This window comes from Saccopteryx bilineata, chromosome 9 (assembly GCF_036850765.1).
Source record: "Saccopteryx bilineata isolate mSacBil1 chromosome 9, mSacBil1_pri_phased_curated, whole genome shotgun sequence".
Classification (NCBI taxonomy): Eukaryota; Metazoa; Chordata; class Mammalia; order Chiroptera; family Emballonuridae; genus Saccopteryx; species Saccopteryx bilineata.
Window position 1 is genome coordinate 38,316,485 of NC_089498.1, and position 19,694 is coordinate 38,336,178.

At 44.7% G+C, this 19,694-nt stretch overlaps 1 protein-coding gene and 1 non-coding gene across 3 annotated transcripts in view; one reads left to right on the forward strand and one right to left on the reverse strand.

The window, feature by feature from the left end:
- ANKRD27 (ankyrin repeat domain 27) overlaps window positions 1–17,901 on the forward strand; it is a 77,337-nt gene extending 59,436 nt beyond the window's left edge. Inside the window, exons 23-30 of one of the 2 annotated variants that reach the window (XM_066243310.1) lie at window positions 9,487–9,684; window positions 11,091–11,210; window positions 12,391–12,552; window positions 14,326–14,437; window positions 15,167–15,245; window positions 15,433–15,505; window positions 16,585–16,706; window positions 16,981–17,901. In XM_066243310.1, coding sequence (XP_066099407.1) covers window positions 9,487–9,684; window positions 11,091–11,210; window positions 12,391–12,552; window positions 14,326–14,437; window positions 15,167–15,245; window positions 15,433–15,505; window positions 16,585–16,706; window positions 16,981–16,999 — 885 coding nt within the window. In that variant the 3' untranslated portion in view covers window positions 17,000–17,901. Of the gene's footprint in view, window positions 1–9,486; window positions 9,685–11,090; window positions 11,211–12,390; window positions 12,553–14,325; window positions 14,438–15,166; window positions 15,246–15,432; window positions 15,506–16,584 lie in introns of both variants that reach the window. The other variant, XM_066243309.1, reaches the window with a different exon arrangement.
- TRNAG-ACC (transfer RNA glycine (anticodon ACC)) lies at window positions 7,380–7,455 on the reverse strand. Its single transcript has one exon. It is a non-coding gene; the product is annotated as a tRNA-Gly (tRNA).
- Window positions 17,902–19,694: the final 1,793 nt, after the last annotated feature.

A 19,694-nucleotide genomic window follows, 5' to 3' on the forward strand; every position in this document is an offset into this window, starting at 1 on the left:
ATACACCAAAGCTGTGTGTTCAATTCCTGATCAGGGCACATACAAGAATTGACCAATAAGGCCCTGGCCGGTTGGCTCAGCGGTAGAGCATCAGCCTGGCGTGCGGAGGACCCGGGTTCGATTCCTGGCCAGGGCACATAGGAGAAGCGCCCATTTGCTTCTCCACCCCCCCCTCCTTCCTCTCTGTCTCTCTCTTCCCCTCCCGCAGCCGAGGCTCCATTGGAGCAAAGATGGCCCGGGCGCTGGGGATGGCTCCTTGGCCTCTGCCTCAGGCGCTGGAGTGGCTCTGGTCGCGACAGAGCGACGCCCCGGAGGGGCAGAGCATCGCCCCCTGGTGGGCAGAGCGTCGCCCTTGGTGGGCGTGCCGGGTGGATCCCGGTTGGGCGCATGCGGGAGTCTGTCTGACTGTCTCTCCCCGTTTCCAGCTTCAGAAAAAATACAAAAAAAAAAAAAAAAAAAAGAATTGACCAATAAATGTATAAATAAGTGGAACAACAAAGTTTATCTCTCTCTCTCTCACTCACTCTCTAAAAATAAAAAAATAAGGTCCTGGCCGGTTGGCTCAGTGGTAGAGCATTGGCCTGGCATGTGGAAGTCCCGGGTTCGATTCCCGGCCCCAGGGCACACAGGAGAAGCGCCCATCTGCTTCTCCACCCCTACCTCTCTCCTTCCTTTCTGTCTCTCTCTTCCCCTCCTGCAGCCAAGGCCCCATTGGAGCAAGGATGGCCCGGGCGCTGAGGATGGCTCCATGGCCTCTGCCTCAGGCGCTAGAGTGGCTCTGGTCGCAACAGAGCGACGCCCCGGATGGGCAGAGCATCGCCCCCTGGTGGGCGTGCTGGGTGGATCCTGGTCGGGCACATGTGGGAGTCTGTCTGACTGCCTCCCCGTTTCCAGCTTTAGAAAAATACAAAAACAATAAAATAAAATAAAATAAATTTTTTTAGGGGGAGGGGGGATGCATTTGGGGCGACACTAGAATCTATGAAAACACAATAAATTAAATAAAAATTAAAAAAAAAATTTTAAAGCTTCACCATGGGGCCTGGCCAGGCAGTAGTTCAATGGATAGAGTATCCACCTAGGATACCAAGAACCCAGGTTAGAAACCCCAAGGCTGCTGGCTTGAGCGCAGGGTCACTAGCGTGAGCATGGGATCATAGACATGACCCCATGGTCACTGGCTTGAGCTTAAAGGTCGCTGGCTTGGAACCCAAGGTTGCTGGCTTGATCAAGGGGTCACTGGCTTGTCTGGAACCCATCAGTCAAGGCACATCATCTATCTACCTTCCTGCCTCTGTCTCTGTCTCTATCATGTATGCACACGTGCACTAAAAAAAAAACGGGGGTGGCCTTGGCCAGTTGGCTCAGTGAAGGCGTGGCGTGCAGACATCCCAGGTTCGATTCCCAGTCAGAGCACACATGAAAAGCACCATCTGCTTCTCTTCCCCTTCCTCTCTTCCTTCTCTCTCTCTTCCCCTCCCGCAGCCAGTGGCTCAGTTGGTCAGAGCGTGGGCCTCAGAGCACATGCAGGAGTCTATCTTCCCTCCTCTCACTTAAAAAAAAAAGGGAGATAGCCTGACCTGTGGTGGCGCAGTGGATAAAGCGTCGACCTGGAAATGCTGAGGTTGCCGGTTCGAAACCCTGGGCTTGCCTGGTCAAGGCACATATGGGAGTTGATGCTTCCAGCTCCTCCCCCCTTCTCTCTGTCTCTCCTCTCTCTCTCTCTCTCTGTCTCTCCCTCTCCTCTCTAAAATGAATAAAAAAATAATAAAAACTTAAAAAAAAAAAAAGGGGGAGATAGATGTTTCAAAAGATATGTGAAGTAAGCCCTGGCCGGTTGGCTCAGTGGTAGAGCGTCGGCCTGGCGTGCGGAAGTCCCGGGTTCGATTCCCGGCCAGGGCACACAGAAGCCCATCTGCTTCTCCACCCCTCCCCTTCTCCTTTCTCTCTGTCTCTCTCTTCCCCTCCCGCAGCCAAGGCTCCATTGGAGCAAAGATGGCCCGGGCGCTGGGGGTGGCTCTATGGCCTCTGTCTCAGGCTTTAGAATGGCTCTGGTCACAACAGAGCGACGCCCCAGCGTGCCGGGTGGATCACGGTCGGGCGCACGCGGGAGTCTGTCTGACTGCCTCCCCACTTCCAACTTCAGAAAAATACAAAAAAAAAAAAAAAAAAAAAAGATATGTGATGTAACAAAGCCCCTATGTCTAGTCACTGAGTCTGTGAAGCTAGAGGCATCTCTCTGGTTCTTTTCTTATTTTCTGCACTCTGTTCTTACCCACTTTGGTTCATTAGTTGTAATGAGCAGCTTAAAATACATTAAATATATGTTGAATTTATTGGATAAAGTCTTGTGTTCCTTGTTCTTTTAAAAACTTTTTCAAAAACAAAATAAATAAAAAATAACTTTTTTTCCTCTTTTGTAGTTTCTCAAAAAGACACAAAAGTAAATTGTTTCTTGTCTGTGATTAAATTAAAACACCCCCAACCTCATTCTCTTCTAATCCACTGGTGTGTTTTCAGAGTTTAAAAAAACAAAAACCTTTACTGCAGTATAACTTACATACAATAAAGTACCGCATGTCCTCAAGTAATGTAATTTCAATATAATGCTGATGAGATGTTGTAGGAACTTAACTCTTCTTTATATCAACTAGCTAATGGTAAAAAAAAATTTTTAATACGTCATTTTGCTTAACATCACAGAACCAATCAGTGATGTTAAGGGAGGACTTACTGTGTATCCATGTGAAGTAGAGAGTTTGGTGAGTTCCTACAGGTGCATACACCCACGAAGCCATCACCACCATCAAGATACAGAACATTTGCATCACCTCCGAAAGTTTCCCCATCCCAGGTGTGGATAGTTAGTCAGATATACACATTGAAGGCATAACCACTGATCTGTTTTCCATCATTACAGATTCATTGGCACTTTCTAATCTAGATTACGTGTGAATGGAACCATACAGTACACACTTTTTTGAGTCTTTCTCTACTCAGCAGAATGTTTGTGAAATCCTTATTGCATCAGGAGCTCATTTCTTTCGTTCTTTTTTTTTTTTTTAATTAAGGGAGAGTAGGGGAGGCAGAGAGACAGACTCCCCTGCATGCACTGGGATCCACCTGGCAAGCCCCCAATGGAGCGATGCTCTGCCCATCTGGGGCTTCACTGCATTGCTTGGCAACCAAGCTATTTTTAGCTCCCTAAAGGCAGAGGAGGCTAGGGAGCCAGCCTCAGCTGGAAACTCGCTAGAGCCAATGGAGCCATAGCTGTGGGAAAAGGGGTGAGAGAGAAAGGAGGGGGAGAAGCAAATGGTCCCTTCACCTGTGTGCTCTGAGGGAAATCGAACTGGGACATCCACATGCTGGGCCCACACTCTACCACTGAGCTGACCAGCCAGGGCCAGTAGCTCATTTCTTTATATTGCTGGGTAGCATTTGGTTGACTATATACCATAATTTGTTTATCTGACCTGTTGATGGATATTTGACTAGTTTCCTGTTTTTTTGGCTTTGTGAATAAAGCTACTATGAATATTTGTGTACAAGTCTTTCTATAAATATGTATAGTTGGGTAAATACCTAGAAGTAAAATTGGTGGGTCACCATACATTATTTGTTGAACTTTATAAGAAACAGCCAGTTTTCCATAGTGATTGTAGCATTTTCCATCCCAGCCTGCAGTGTGTGATGGTTCTACTTAACCCACATTGTTGGCAGCACTTGGTATTTTGACTTTTTTTTTTTTTAAGATTTTATTCATTTTAGAGCAGAGAAAAAGAGAAAAGAAGAAGGGGGTAGGAGTAGGAAGCATCAACTCCCATACGTGCCTTGACCAGGCAAGCCCAGGGTCTTGAACCAGCGACCTCAACATTCCAGGTCGACACTTTATCCACTGTACCACCACAGGTCAGGCCAGTATTTTTACTTTTTTTTTTTTTTTGTATTTTTCTGAAGTTGGAAACAGGGAGGCAGTCAGATAGACTCCCACATGCACCCGACCAGGATCCACTCGGCATGCCCACTGGGGGGCGATGCTCTGCCCATCTGGGGCGTTGCTCTGTTGCAACCAGGGCCACTCTAGCGCCTGAGGCAGCGGCCTTGGAGCCATCCTCAGCGCCCGGGTCCACTTTGCTCCAATGGAGCCTTGGCTGCAGGAGGGGAAGAGAGAGACAGAGAGGAATGAGAGGGGGAGAGGTGGAGAAGCAGATAAGGCGCTTCTCCTGTGTGCCCTGGCCAGGAATCGAACCCAGGACTCCTGCACGCCAGGCCGACGCTCTACCACTGAGCCAACCGGCCAGGGCCTAGTATTTTTACTTTCTAACTTTAGCCGTCATCCTGGTAAGTGTTTAATGGTATTTCGTTGTGTTGCCCCACACACACACTTCATTTGTTTGTTTTTTATTTTTGAGATATACTTTACATATAGTAAAATTCACCCTTTAAATTTAGCTTAGTTTTTAAAAATAAATAAAAATAAGTTTAGCTTAGTTTTTTAAGCAATGATGTTTTTATTTATTTATTTTGTGAGAGGAATGGAGAGAGGGACAGATAGGGACAGAGAGACAGGAAAGGAGAGAGATGAGAAACATCAATTCTTTGTTGCAGCGCCTTAGTTGTTCATTGATTGATTTTTTTAATGCGTTTATTTTTTTATTTTTGTTAGGTAAGCTAGGTTTTTGTTGTTGTTTTTTCAGAGAGAGAGAGGGATAGACAGGGACAGACAGACAGGAACGGAGAGAGATGAGAAGCATCAATCACTAGTTTTTCATTGCACATTGCAACACCTTAGCTGTTCATTGATTGCCCTCTCATATGTGCCTTGACCGCGGGCCTTCAGCAGACCGAATAACCCCTTGCTGGAGCCAGAAACCTTGGGTTCAAGCTAGTGGGCTTTTTGCTCAAACCAGATGAGCCCATGTTCAATCTGGTGACCTCGGGGTCTCGAACCTGGGTCCTCTGCATCTCAGTCTGACGCTCTATCCACTGCGCCACCGCCTGGTCAGGCATTGATTGATTTCTTATATGTGGTTGATCAGGGGATGGGGCGGGGCTCCAACAGAGTTAGTGACCCCTAATTCAAGCTAGCAACTTTGGGCTTCAAGCCAGCGACCTCTGGGCTCGAGCCAGTGACCATGGGGTCATGTCTATGATCCCACGCTTAAGCCAACAACACTGCACTCAAGCTGGTGAGCTTGTGTTCAAGCCAGTGACCTTAGGGTTTCAAACCTGGATCCTCTGCATCCCAGGCCGACACTCCATCCACTGCTCCACCACCTGGTCAGGCTAGCAATGACATTTTTAATCATCAGAAAATTAACAAGATAACCAAACTTTTAATCCTTGATCAATCACAGAAAACATTGACACATTCCACTGTCAGAATGTATAACTCAACTGAAAGACAGAAACCACAGGACTAACCAAAAACACAAGGCTCGAGTGTTCCAAAAGGAAAGTTTATTTTAAAAACACTTAGATGTAAGTGAGCTGAGACCAGCAAAAGGTGTCAGCCCCAAACTGTGGGAGAGAGTATTAGATATAGGGGTTCAGGCATTTGCTGGCATGAGGTTGTCTGCACCTGGACATACTTAGATTAGTATATTAGGGTTGGTTGACTTGATTACAGACTGTCTCCCTTTCCCAACCCTCAGACCCCTCACGATGGCTTTGTCTCAGGACATTTTTCAGAACCTTCCCAGGATGGGGGAGTTGTTTAAGGGGGGTGGGGGAGGTTGGACAAGGGAGATGTTTACTGAAGAAGTTCCCTAATGGGAGCTGGGCGAGGGGAATTTGAGTTTTAAAGGGGCCAATTTAACCCTAAGAACATCACAATATAATGTTTTTTTTAGTTATATGGTTTAGAAAGCAGTTCTTTTACCTTTTTATTTACTGACTATTCCGTATTCACATGATTGATTTTAAAACCACTGTGAATAATAAGGTAGTTCCATAATAAAAAGGAAGGCGAACTATAGAGATAAGTAGCAAACAATTCTGTGAAGTTTGACAGATAAATTCATGGTCTCATCAGCACCAGCAGCACAGAGAAGGTACAGAGTATCTCTTTCGCCCAGGAAGACTCCGCCCCTTGGAGTTACCCCGTCCCCTGCCCTGAACCAGCGGTCACTGCTCTAGAGTCTTCTGACCCTTTGGTTTTGTCAGGCCTGGTTTTGATTTGCATTTCCCTATAACTGAAGATGTTATTTTATGTGCTTGTTGACCATTTTCTTTTGTGAAAGGTCTTTTAAAATCTTTTGCCTATTTTTTAGAAAGTTAGATTGTGTTATTGAGTTGTAAGAGTTTTTTTCTTGGTTGTTTTTTATTTTTTCAATTGTTTGGTGCAAGTCCTTTGTCAGATATACATATTGTAAACATTTTCTCCCATTCAGGGACTTTCTTTTTCTTTGACAATTATTATAAGAGTTTATTGGAGCCACACTGACAGCATAAGCTGGGGAGCAAGATCTCAAATGTTCCTGCCTGTTGATTTTCTTCCTTTTTTTTTTCTTTTTTTTGTATTTTTCTGAAGCTGGAAACGAGGAGAGACAGTCAGACAGACTCCCGCATGCGCCCAACCGGGATCCACCCGGCATGCCCACCAGGGGCGAAGCTCTGCCCACCAGGGGGCAATGCGCTGCCCCTGGGGGGGGGGGTCGCTCTGCCATGACCAGAGCCACTCTAGCGCCTGGGGCAGAGGCCAAGGAGCCATCCCCAGCGCCCGGGCCATCTTTGCTCCAATGGAGCCTTGGCTGCGGGAGGGGAAGAGAGAGACAGAGAGGAAGGGATTGGGTGAAGAAGCAAATGGGCGCTTCTCCTATGTGCCCTGGCCGGGAATCGAACCCGGGTCCCCCGCACGCCAGGCCGACGCTCTACCGCTGAGCCAACCAGCCAGGGCCTTCTTTCTTTTTTTTTCTGTCAATATTTATTATTTCTTTTCTTGGAAGGTAATTCTCCATAGTTCATTAATATAATATATAGAACATTTCAGAAAAATGAGCAGTTAGCTATTTACAGATACTGCCATTCTTTCAGAAATTATGGGAACTAGTTTTTTTGTGTTTTTTTTTTTTCATTTTTCTGAAGCTGGAAACAGGGAGAGACAGTCAGACAGACTCCCGCATGCGCCCGACCGGAATCCACCCGGCAGGCCCACCAGGGGCGATGCTCTGCCCACCAGGGGGCGATGCTCTGCCCATCCTGGGCGTCGCCATGTTGCGACCAGAGCCACTCCAGCGCCTGAGGCAGAGGCCACAGAGCCATCCCCAGCACCCAGGCCATCCTTGCAACAATGGAGCCTTGGCTGCGGGAGGGGAAGAGAGAGACAGAGAGGAAAGCGCGGTGGAGGGGTGGAGAAGCAAATGGGCGCTTCTCCTGTGTGCCCTGGCTGGGAATCGAACCCGGGTCCTCCGCACGGTAGGCCGATGCTCTACCGCTGAGCCAACCGGCCAGGGCCTGGGAACTAGTTTAACCAAGTTCATTATCAAAATTTGGCTCAGGAAAAAATGATGCCGATTCATCTGTGAAGTTTTCTTCCCTTTAGCCTAATACATCTTAACACATCAGCACTTCGCTAAAGACACATTGTGTTTTCGAGTTCTCAGTCTTGGGCTCTGGAGTTAGAAAATTTACAAGTCTTATGGTTTTGGACATGTTACTCACAATCTCAGGTCTCAGGTTCTTTATCATTTTGTGAGTATTTAGAAGTCACAAAAGGCCTTTAGAAGGCCTTTAAATTATGTTTCATGTATCATTTTTATAGTGAGAGGGGTTTCAACTTGTCTGATTCATAAAATTACCACAGTCACATTCTCTGGTGTGTCCATCCATATGAATGTATTGTCTGTAATTTGGTCTCAGGTTATTTATCATTTTGTGAGTATTTAGAAGTCAGTAAACATTTAGAAGGTCTTTAAATTATGTTTCATGTATCATTTTTATAGTGAGAGGGGTTTCAACTTGTCTGATTCATAAAATTACCACAGTCACATTCTCTGGTGTGTCCATCCATATGAATGTATTGTCTGTAATTTTTTAGTGTGTTGAAATCAACCTTCATAGCCTTGGCCAGTTAGCTCAATGATAGAGCGTTGCCCGGTATGTGGATGTCTTGGGTTCGATTCCTGGTCAGGGCACACAGGAGAAGCACCCATCTGCTTCTCCACCCCTATCACATCTCCACTCTTTCTCTCTCTCTCTTCCTTCTCCTCCTGCCATGGCTTGATTGAAGCAAGTTGGCCTCGGGCACTGAGGATGGCTCCATGGCCTCCACCTCAGTTGCTAAGAAGAGCTCAGTTGCTGAGCAACAGAGAGCAACACCCCAGATGGGCAGAGCATCACCCCCTTGCCTGATGGATCCATCAGGGCTCATGCAGGAGTCTGTCTCTCTGCCTCCCCTATTCTCACTTATAAATAAATAAATAAATAAATAAATCTATCTTCATAGGGACAAATCTATATGAATTTCAGCTGATGTTCTTAAGGTATTATATAAGATCAGCACAGAACTTGGAACCTCCTTTAAGCACACACAGGACCATAATGTCAGAGTATCATGTCTTTCAAAATATCCTTAGCCAGCCATTCAGTTCTATCCACAATGATGCCATGAGTTGTGAGGACATGTTTCACATCTCTGTATAGTGCTATGGGTACATGCCAGTTTTCCACAAACACTATGCCTCACCCATAGTCCGCACCCTCTTACTGCTCCCGCATGTGTCTCCCAGGGAAAGTGAAATGGTTCATTTTTTTGTCTCTTTTAGAGAGCAAAGATTTATAATTTATTTACTTATTTTATATTATTTTAGAGAGATAGGAAGGGGGGAGAGAGAGAGAAACATCAATTATGCTATTCCACTTATTTATGCATTCATTGGTTGATTCTTACCTGTGTCCTGACTGGGGATGGAACCCACAACCTTGGCGTATCGGGACATCACTATAACCAACTGAGCTATCCAGTCAGGGCAAGATTTACAATTTTTAAACCTAGTACATCAGGGTTTTCTTGTGTGTTTTTGCTTTGTGTTTTATCTAAGAAATCTTTGTGTATCTGTGTTCCAAAGACTTTCCTTTGTGTTTTCTTCAAGTTTTATAGTTGTAGCTTTTACATTTAGGTCTATACTGCATTTTAATTTTTGTGTTTGGTGTAAGGCAAAGGTTGATATGCAGTTTTCCACATATGGATGCCCAATTGTTCCAGGATCGTTTTTGTTGCATAGACTTTCCCTTCCCTGTTGGATCTCCTTGGCATAATACAGTATTATTTTGGGGGGTTGCTTTGCTTTCTTGAAAATGGGAGTTAGTCCCTTGACTTCCATACCGTTCTAAAGTAGTCAGTTCACCTGTGGCCAACCGGATTCTGGGTCCCATTGTGAACTCGAATTCTGCTAAGGGGCTGCTAAGGGCAGATGGGTTCAGTTACTTCAGCCTGGTTTCTTAATTATTAATGACATTTCCATTTCTGTCTTCTGCACTTACTAGAAACTGGCAAAGATTCCTGCCAGTGGGCTCGGTGTGAATGTGCCAAACCAGGATGGCTCCTCCCCTCTGCACATCGCTGCCCTGCATGGTCGGGCAGACCTCATCCCCCTCCTTTTGAAGCATGGTGCCAGTGTTGGTGCCAGAAATGCAAACCAAGCTGTCCCACTCCACCTGGCCTGCCAGCAAGGCCACTTTCAGGTACGGGCTATCTCTTGGGCGGAGTTAGAGTGCTTGCTTTTGGTTAGACCTCACTTAAGAATGCTGCAGAAGGGCAGGGGTTTGACAGCCCAGAAGACCAGCACCTCTCCTTCCTCCCAGCCAAGATTCCCAAGAGCACATGGATGAACCACTCAGCAACAGACACAGAATTTTGATGCTTCTGGGAATGGAGTTAACCTCCCGCCCACTGCCATTCACATCTGGGTGACACAGAAGCTGTCATTCTGATTCTGACCCCAGCAGGCGCTCTTTCTGGCACTGGGTGTTGGTCATCGAGGGCTCTAGCTAGGCGTTAGCGCTTTGACATCCCACAGCCCGTGTCTGTGCCAAACAGTTCATCACTTTACAGAGTGTAGCCCTCCTGAGCGGGGCCAAGAGATAACTGGAATGTCAGTGACTTTTTTTAAGTCCTAATTTTCTTTTTTTATGTGTATGTGTGACAGGGACAGAGAGAGAGACAGAAAGAGGGAAAGACAAGGACAGAAAGACAGGAAGGGAGAGAGATAAGAAGCATCAATTCTTTGTTTTGGCTTCTTAGTTTATTGATTGCTTTCTCATCTGTGCCTTGACCTGGGGGCTACAGCAGAGTGAGTAACCCCTTGCTCAAGCCAGCAACCTTGGGCTCAAGCCAGCAATCATGGGGTCATGTCTGTGATCCCATGCTCAAACCAGATGAGCCTGCGCTTAAGCCGGCTACTTTGGAGTTTCGAACTTTGGTCCTCTGCACCCCAGTCTGGTGCTCCATCCATTGTGCCACCACCTGCACTTTGACCCATTTTTCATTTTAAAAATTAAGTATGGCCTGACCTGTGGAGGCGCAGTAGATAAAGCATCAACCTGGAACACTGAGGTCATGGGTTCAAAACCCCGGGCTTGCCTCGTCAAGGCACATATGGGAGTTGATGCTTCCTGCTCCTCCCCCCTTCTCTCTCTTTCTCTCTCTCTTTCCGCTCTCTAAAATGAATTTTTAAATATCTTTAAAAAAAGAAAAAAATAACCATCCTTCTTCATTTTCCATTACTCTGATGTAAGCTTTCTAAGTCAGGAACCACACCTTAGGTCCGCCACCTCTAACCCCTCGCATAGTACTTCAGGCACGTTTCCTCGTCTATAAAACTGGAGTAGCAATTCCAGCTCTCTGTGGGTAGATCGAACGGTTGAGTGAAACAAAAAAGAGTATGTGGCACAGTCAACCCTCAGCGAATGAAATCCCCCCTTCCAGTTGGTCTGCTTTCTCCTGAGGTCAGACCTGTATCTAAAGAACCTTCTAGATAAACTTAGAGAAAAGTAGATCAACTTAAGAGAAAAATCAAAAGAATATCAAGTTAGAGGATTTCTCCACGCCAATTTTAATTCAGGTTGAAAATTGTTCTTCTCTGGACTAGGTGGTGAAGTATCTATTAGATTCCAACGCAAAACCCAATAAAAAGGATGTAAGTGGAAACACACCCCTCATTTATGCCTGTTCCAGTGGCCACCATGAAGTCGCAGCACTGCTGCTACAGGTAAGGGCCCCCACAGCCCACGGGCTGCTGCTGATTCTGGTCAGTGTGGGCATCTCGTCACCCGGTGAGCCCCCGGCGGTGCACTGAAGATGGGCAGGCTGCCTTGCGCTGTTAGCTGCCTCTGGGGAGGAGCTCCGCACCAAGTTCCTTCACGGGGTTCTCCGTCGGGAAGGAGTCCGGGTCTGCGTGCAGAAGGAGGCCGGAAAGGACACAGACACTGCTTTAGCTGCAGGTCTGGATCTTGCCTCCTTCACCGTTAGGGTAAACGGAATTGTATTAGGGTTACTAAGTTGAATTGTGACCTGTGTGTGAGCTGAATGTACTTTTCACTTTCTTTTTCTTTTTTTCTTTTTCTGAAGCTGGAAACGGGGAGAGACAGTCAGACAGATTCCCACATGCGCCTGACCGGGATCCACCCGGCACGCCCACCAGAGGCTACGCTCTGCCCACCAGGGGGCGATGCTCTGTCCCTCCGGGGCATCGCTCTGCCGTGACCAGAGCCACTCTAGCGCCTGGGGCAGAGGCCAAGGAGCCATCCCCAGCGCCCGGGCCATCTTTGCTCCAATGGAGCCTCGGCTGCGGGAGGGGAAGAGAGAGACAGAGAGGAAGGAGGGGGGGCGTGGAGAAGCAAATGGGCGCTTCTCCTATGTGCCCTGGCCGGGAATCGAACCCTGGTCCCCCGCGCCAGGCCGACGCTCTACCGCTGAGCCAACCGGCCAGGGCCTTTTTTGTTTCTTGATAAAGGTTGTAGGTGTTGATTGTAGAACAAAGAATTTTAAAAAGCAGGGAAAAACCAACTTGCCTATCATAACCCTGTTACTCAAAGGCAACTCGTTTTGGGTGGACAGTAAAAAATGTGCATGATTTAGATCAGTATATTTCTGTCTTGCTTGTTTTCACTTAAGGTAGAAAATGGTTTATTATGAATAAGACCTCAGTTGCTAATGGTTTTGTAACTCTGGGTGTACAGTGTGTTTAGCTGTCCCGGCCCTGCACTCAGTGACTTGCTGCAGTGAACATCTGTGTACATACATCTTTTTTCTCAGTATTACTTTAACCCTAACATTTTAAGAAAAATTTTAGACATACAGAAGAGTTGAATTTTACAGTGAATACCCATGTTGATTCTGAATTAAATAATCTTGAGCATGCCTTCTGATTGTGTTGTTTGTCTTTCTAGCATGGGGCCTCCATTAACGTCTCTAACAATAAGGGCAACACGGCACTGCATGAGGCCGTGATAGAAAAACACGTCTTTGTCGTGGAGCTGCTGCTGCTTCATGGAGCATCAGTCCAGCTCTTGAACAAGAGGCAGTGCACAGCCATAGACTGTGCCGAGCAGGTGAGCGGGAGGGCACCCCCAGTTCCCTCGCAGCTCACTTTGGATAATCCTTGTGTTTAAATCAGATCTGAGCCTGACCAGGCAATTGCGCAATGGATAGATCATTGGCATGGGATGCAGAGGACCCAGGTTGGAAACCCTGAGGTCACCAGCTTGAGCATGGGGTCACTGGCTTGAGCATAGGATCATAGAAATGACCCCATGGTTGCTGGCTTGAGCAAGGGGTTGCTGGCTCAACTGGAGCTTCCCAGTCAAGGCACATATGAAAAAGCAATCAATGAACAACTAAGGTGCTGCAGTGAAGAATTGATGCTTCTCATCTCTCTCCCTTCCTATCTGTCTGTCCCTCTCTCTGTCTCTGTCACAAAAAACAAACAAACAAATAAATAAATCCTATCTGAAAGAGCAGCAGCCAAACTTTTGAATTACTATGCCTGAGTCTGTAAGAAGTCTGCCAGTGTGGTTGAATACCTGGTTCTTGGTCACCTGGTCAGGAGTGGGCTGCTCCAGAACCAGGAGCTAGTCCTCAGGAGGAGTTTTGAAGGCCTGAGTAGAGGCACTCTCACACCAACTGCAGGTCTGGGGCTCCAGTCTGGCCCCCTGGATGAGCAGTCAGCACTGCATGGGGAATACCCGTGCTCTTAGCAGCACCATGGAGAAAGTTTGTTCAGTTGGTGGCTTTAAAACTCCTTGAGTTCTGCATGGAGAATTGTGATGACCAATATACCCCTCTCCCAGTGCCATGGAGAAATGGCGAGGAAACAGTTTTATTCCTGGGGAGAAGGTAGCCTTTACTATTCCTGTCTTCAGGTTGAATCTATACCTACGTTTCTGCTCAGGGTAGATGGCTAGTAGGCTGTTAAATGACACTACTGACATGTGAAAGTCACCATAAAACCAATCTGCTCATAGGCTTATTATGATATATTAAGTTTCAGACATTTCTTAAAAAATATTGAAATATTTTAAACTTTATTTTTAATTTATTCATTTTTAGAAAGGAAAGAGAGAGAGAAAGAGAGAAAGAGAAGGGAGAGAGAAGGGGGAGGAGCAGGGAACATTAACTCCCATATGTGTCTTGACCAGGCAAGTCTAGGGTTTTGAACCAGCAACCTCAGCATTCCAGGTTGATGCTTTATCCACTGCACCACTACAGGTCAAGCTATTTTAAACTTTTAATTTAGCACTTTCTCAAACGATGATACTGATATCTTTTGTTGAGTACTTACTATGTGCTGGGCCCTCTATAATTTCACGAGAACTCTTAAAATTATAGATACTGTTATTGTCAACCTAATTGCATGGAGCAGTGAAATACCCAGCCCTGCAAACCAAGCAGAGGGCAGAGCAATGCTCCAAATGCAGGGCTGCTCTTAGCCACTAGGCTTCATGGCCTCCAACTTTTCTCTGTAGTTGCTGCTTAGCTCTTCTGTCCACCTACACTAATATGGTGCTCACAAAAATTAGGGGATATTTCAAAATGAATATGAGCGATAAAAATAGAATTTTATTTTTTTATTAAACAAGAACATCAGAAAAGCAAACGACAAGTCAGAGAAAGTTGTTTGGCTATGCAAATGAGTTGCAAAACCAACTTTTATTTCACCAGTGAAAATGCACGCTACAAAAGGCTGAAAGTAGAGTATCTGCACAAAAATTAGTATCCCCTAATTTTTGTAAGCAGTATATATTTAAATTTTAAAAATAGGCAATTATCTGCTGAGATAAAATAAAAATATTACTGTTAACTTTTCCCTTGGTTTCAAATTGTAGAATTCAAAAATAATGGAATTACTTCAGGTAGTACCAAGCTGTGTGGCTACATTAGATGATGTTGGCGAAATAGACGACAAGGAGTACGTTACTGTTAAGATCAGGAAAAAATGTAAGAACTTATATTCTTTCTGTAATTCTCAATTTGGGTTTATTTGGAAGTTCATGAGTAGTTGCTGGCTTTCATTTTGTTGAAAATGTAAAAGGTAAATTATACTCATGACTAGGGGTGGGATTAGGTACCAAAGAAATGCATGTTCATCCTAATTTATCAGGTATTTTGATACTAGTTTTCTGACTGGTTATGATAATGTGTCTCAGCCTTGCATTGAAGGTCAGGCCTCCCCTCAGCAACGGGAGAGGAGGAACAGCCTCTGGTACATGCCTCATTTTCGAAAACCAATTCTTTTTCTAAGCATTTCCTGAACATCGGCGTAAATGCTACCTTTAAATAATTTTGGTTGATGGTAATTAGAACAGCATTTGCCTAACAGGACTAAAGTATTTTCTTTTTTACATTGTTATAGTTTAGATTAGGGTCCTTGTTTGTTTTTTAATTACAACATGAGTTTGCAGTGCAATAATGTGAATGTCCTATGCACACATCTGGATAAAACTGAGGCTCTCTCACTATAATTGGCTGTGGCTGGGGAGTGTCACTATATTAAGGATTTACCTTTGTTTCACGGGGTTCACACAGTAATAAATATGTTTCATTAAGCAAATAAAGTGCTTAAATTTCAAAATTTTGTTAAAGAAAATTGAAAGGTGTCTGCTGTAATTTAAAAACAATTCTTAAACTATTTTGGAAGTTTTGAGATTTTTATCCTTCTATCTACAGGGAACTCAAAAATGTATAATCTACAAGATGAGCCTTTTACAAGACAGTTTTACTTTGTCCACTCAGTTGGTCAGTTTAAGTGAGTATAAAATTTGAGTTGATTTCTGTGCTTTTGACCGCCCCTTCACTAAGAACAAAAGTGCAGCATGTACAGCTTGAATGGGTTATTGACAAATAAGCTCTCATCAAATACTGCCACTTTGTGGCCAACCACAGTGTTTTCTGCCACTATCCCAAACATTAAATTAGTTTGTTTTGGGTTTCAGGGGAAGGACTTCAAGGGAGATTATGACAAGAGATAAAAGTGTCCCTAATTTTACTGAAGATTCTTTGCATGAGGTAAGGTATTAAACACTGGATTATAATCATATTTTTTTAAGCTTAGCCTTTTCAATACTAATCCATGGTAAACACATTTCTCATTTCATTATTCCTTTCACTGTAAGGGTTAAGAGCAATTAAAATGTACTCTTTAGGAGGATAGTTAAGAGTATAGACTTCATTTATTCTAATACTGAACAAGATATTTCTCTAAGCTGAGAAAGGAAAGTCAGGAAAAAGTGGAAAACAGTTACACGCGTGGAAGACACTGCAGTTCCTGGTGTGCATACTTGGTGAAGATACAGGATTTCACCACCTAAGCAAATTCGTTAATTTGTTAATCACTAATGTAAGGAAGAAAATAAGTTTGTATATAAAAGGGTAACAAACTTCTCTAAATATGGTATAAAGTTGCTCATATAGACAATTCTGTGTGGCCATCTTCCTACAGCACTAATCATTCAGTTATAAAAAGAAGCCTGCTTTACATTGTGGCGGTTAGTGACTCTTCTCAGACGTGTGACTTTTCCACTGCTGCTGCCAATATATTACATGACTATTGATGAAAATGTGAATTGATAGTATGTGTAGGATAGGCTTGTTGGAACAAATATACAAATGTTCTCAGTCTTGTTTTAGAGAATTAAAGTGATTTTTGTTAACATGGCTCATTGATTTCATAGTTACCCTTTCCTGGCTTTGCTAATAGACCTGCGCCGGGTGGGAAGCCAGCAAGCACTGAAGTGTGCGTGGGTTCAGGCAAGTGCTGGCTCTCCCGCGCCGGCTACGGGATGTAAGGCAGATTGCTTAACTCGGCTGATCCTGTTTCCTCAGCTGTAGAATGGGGATGACAATGGTACATGCTTGTTAGACTTATAAAGATTAAATGTAAAAACAAGCATCTATGCTGTGCCTGACACATGGAGCATGTACATCTCAGACCAATACCACAGGGATGTTAGAGTGGAAATTATGTCTGAGAAGTACTGAGCACATTGGATGGCACACACAAGCACTCACGGGTAGCTGTTATCATTATGGTGGTGGCTTAAAGTACAGTGCGCATGAGAATGGTTTGAATTGTACCTTCTCTTTAGCCAGGGAGGCAAAAAGGGACACAGAAACCGAAGAACCTGTCAGACCAGAGCAGCTCTGCTGACAAAAGAGACGGTGATCAGCCCGAGAGGCCTGGACTGAAACAGACTGCTCCTGGAAACAGGCAAGTGCTCCGTAGACACTCTGTGGGCGATGCAGTTGTACTGAAGGGCCCCGAGACTGCTGGCAACCTGACTGCTCCCCCGAGAGGCTAGTGTTTCCCAGTCTCAACAATAAGGCATTAAATTTGCTACCGAGAAGCGCATCCTTAAGAAGATGCGAGCATGAATACAGCTTAGAACTAAATGTACTGTCTGGCTTGAGAGAAAGCTCCTGAAAGGTTTCTGTGGCTGGAAGAGTGCAACAAAGAAAATGATCACCATCTCTTTCCTCTTCAGAGCTAATGAATACACTTGAAAAGAAACAGACAAAGTTCCAGCAGTGTCCAGATCCCTAGAATTTGCCGTGTGTTTCTTCAGTATAAGGGTTCCTTGGTTACTGCAAGAGGTTCCATCACCAGATTCTGACCTCCTCCTACTGAACGGTGCTAAACCTCTATGACGTGTATAAATTAACAAACCACAAGCTAAAAGGATTCCTCCTTCTGGGGTGAGCTGAAGAGCAGCAGTTATGTTTACGGTACTGTGGAGGCTAGGCAGAAATGTCATATTTGAATGAAGAAAACAGGAATTGGAAAATGTTCTTTTGCAAAGCAACACTTGAACCCAAAGATGCCTACATGCTATTTTGATGTTCATTTCAGTGAAAAGGACATATACGACCTGTTCTACACTATGTATGTGGGAAAAGGTGGGTATAATTTTTATCACAACAAAGTAAGTACAGATATTCATCACTGCACATGTGCACTTATTAGCAGTGTCTTTAGAAACATCCCTTTCCATTAAGAACCTTCCCTTAGATGTCACACCTGACGGATGGCGGTAACAGAAAGTAGATCTGGCACATCTTTTCTTCATCTTTTCAGATTCAAAACTTACAGCACAAACCAGGTCAAAGTTACTTTGAGTTAGAATTTATTACCATTTATTCCTTTTTATGAATTTCTATAAATTAATACTTTTTTATGTTTACTAATTGGTCTACATCCACAAACATGGGTTTGTCCTGAGTGCATCTTCAAATAACTTTGTAATAGAGAAATGGTTTTGTGCATGTTCTTAGAAATACTTGTGTATGTACAGAAGGGAGGGCTGATTATTTTTCTACAAAGTAATTTATGATTTCTAATTTTCTAATGTGCCTTGGGTATGTGCCAAATGAAGGGAAAGAAACAGTAAACTTTATGATTCTTGAGAGTGTCATGGTGTACTTTTTTTTTTTTTTTTTTTTTTCATTTTTCTGAAGCTGGAAACAGGGAGAGACAGTCAGACAGACTCCCGCATGCGCCCGACCGGGATCCACCCGGCACGCCCACCAGGGGCAGTGCTCTGCCCCCCAGGGGGCGATGCTCTGCCCATCCTGGGCGTCGCCATATTGCGACCAGAGCCACTCTAGCGCCTGAGGCAGAGGCCACAGAGCCATGCCCAGCGCCCGGGCCATCTTTGCTCCAATGGAGCCTTGGCTGCGGGAGGGGAAGAGAGAGACAGAGAGGAAAGCGCGGCGGAGGGGTGGAGAAGCAAATGGGCGCTTCTCCTATGTGCCCTGGCCGGAATCGAACCCGGGTCCTCCGCACGTGTACTTTTTTTAGTTTATCTTTTTCTGGGGAGATAATGTGTGTCTAAGCCTCTGCTATAAACATGTGCATTGTGTGTGGAAAAATCTCCCGTTGGATGGGTATACATTTTATTTTCCAGTTAGAGGTGAGACAGTGACTGAAACGCAAACTGGATCATTCAGAGCAGATTATTATCCATCCACTCTGACCAGAGCTGTCAATACATTACACACTGCCTCAAGCCCACAATGTTGGGTTTTTTTTTAATTTACTGGTTTTTAGAGAGGAGAGAGTCAGGAGCATCAACTTGTAATTGCTTCACTTCAGTTGTTCATTGATTGCTTCTTGTACGTGCAGTGAGCCCAGGGTTTCGAACTGACGACCTTATCATTCTGGGTCAGCACTCTGTTCCACCACAGGTCAGGCCAAAATGGTTTTTTGTTGTTTTTGTTTTGTTTAGGAGAGAGACACAGACCGACAGAGGAAGACAGACAGAAAAGGAGATGAGAAGCATCAACTCATAGTTGCACCTTAGTTGTTCATTGATTGCTTTCTCATATGTGCCTTGACCTGGGGGCAGGGGGCTCCCACCGAGCCAGTAACCTCTTGTTCAAGCCAGCAACCTTGGGTTTTAAGCCAGTGACCTTTGTGCTCAAGCCAGCAACCATGAAGTCATGTCTGTGATCCCACACTCAAGCTAGTTAGCTCATGCTCAAGCCAGTGACCTCAGGGTTTCAAACCTGGGTCCTCAGCATTCCAGGCCAACACTCCATCCATTACGCCACCACCTGGTCAGGCCAAAAATGTTTTCTTTTCAAGTCAGAAGAACACTGTCCTGGCTAGGTAGCTCAGCTGGTTAGAGCATCATGCGAATACACCAAATTTATGGGTTCTATCCCTGGTTCAGGGCACATGCAAGAAGCAACCAATGAATGCACAACTAAGTGGAACAATAGATTGATGTTTCTCTCCCTTGCTCTCTAAAACAAAATTTAAAAAATAATTTTAAAAAATTAAACATACATGGGAAAAGTGATTTCCCATCACTTTTCTCTGCTACTAATTCATCTCATTAAATTTAACTTCCTCTCAGGCTGAGTCTCACAGGACTAAGATACTAAAAGATTACACTGAATAGCTCATGTTAGTTAAATTTATGACTTAGCCTGCCCTGTGCTAGCACAGTGAGTAAAGCATCAACCTGGAATGCTGAGGTTGCCAGTTCAAAACCCTGAGCTTGTCTGGTTAAGGCACACATGAGAAGCAACTATGAGCTGATGCTTCCTGCTCCTCTCTCTGCCTTTCTCTCTCTCTTTCCTCTCTCTAAATCAGTAAGATATTTTTTTAAATTTATGACTTAAATTTATGAGCAAAGGTTTCATAACCTCGTGGGAATGAAGCACAGTGTAAGAAAAGACATTGTTGTAAGTTACC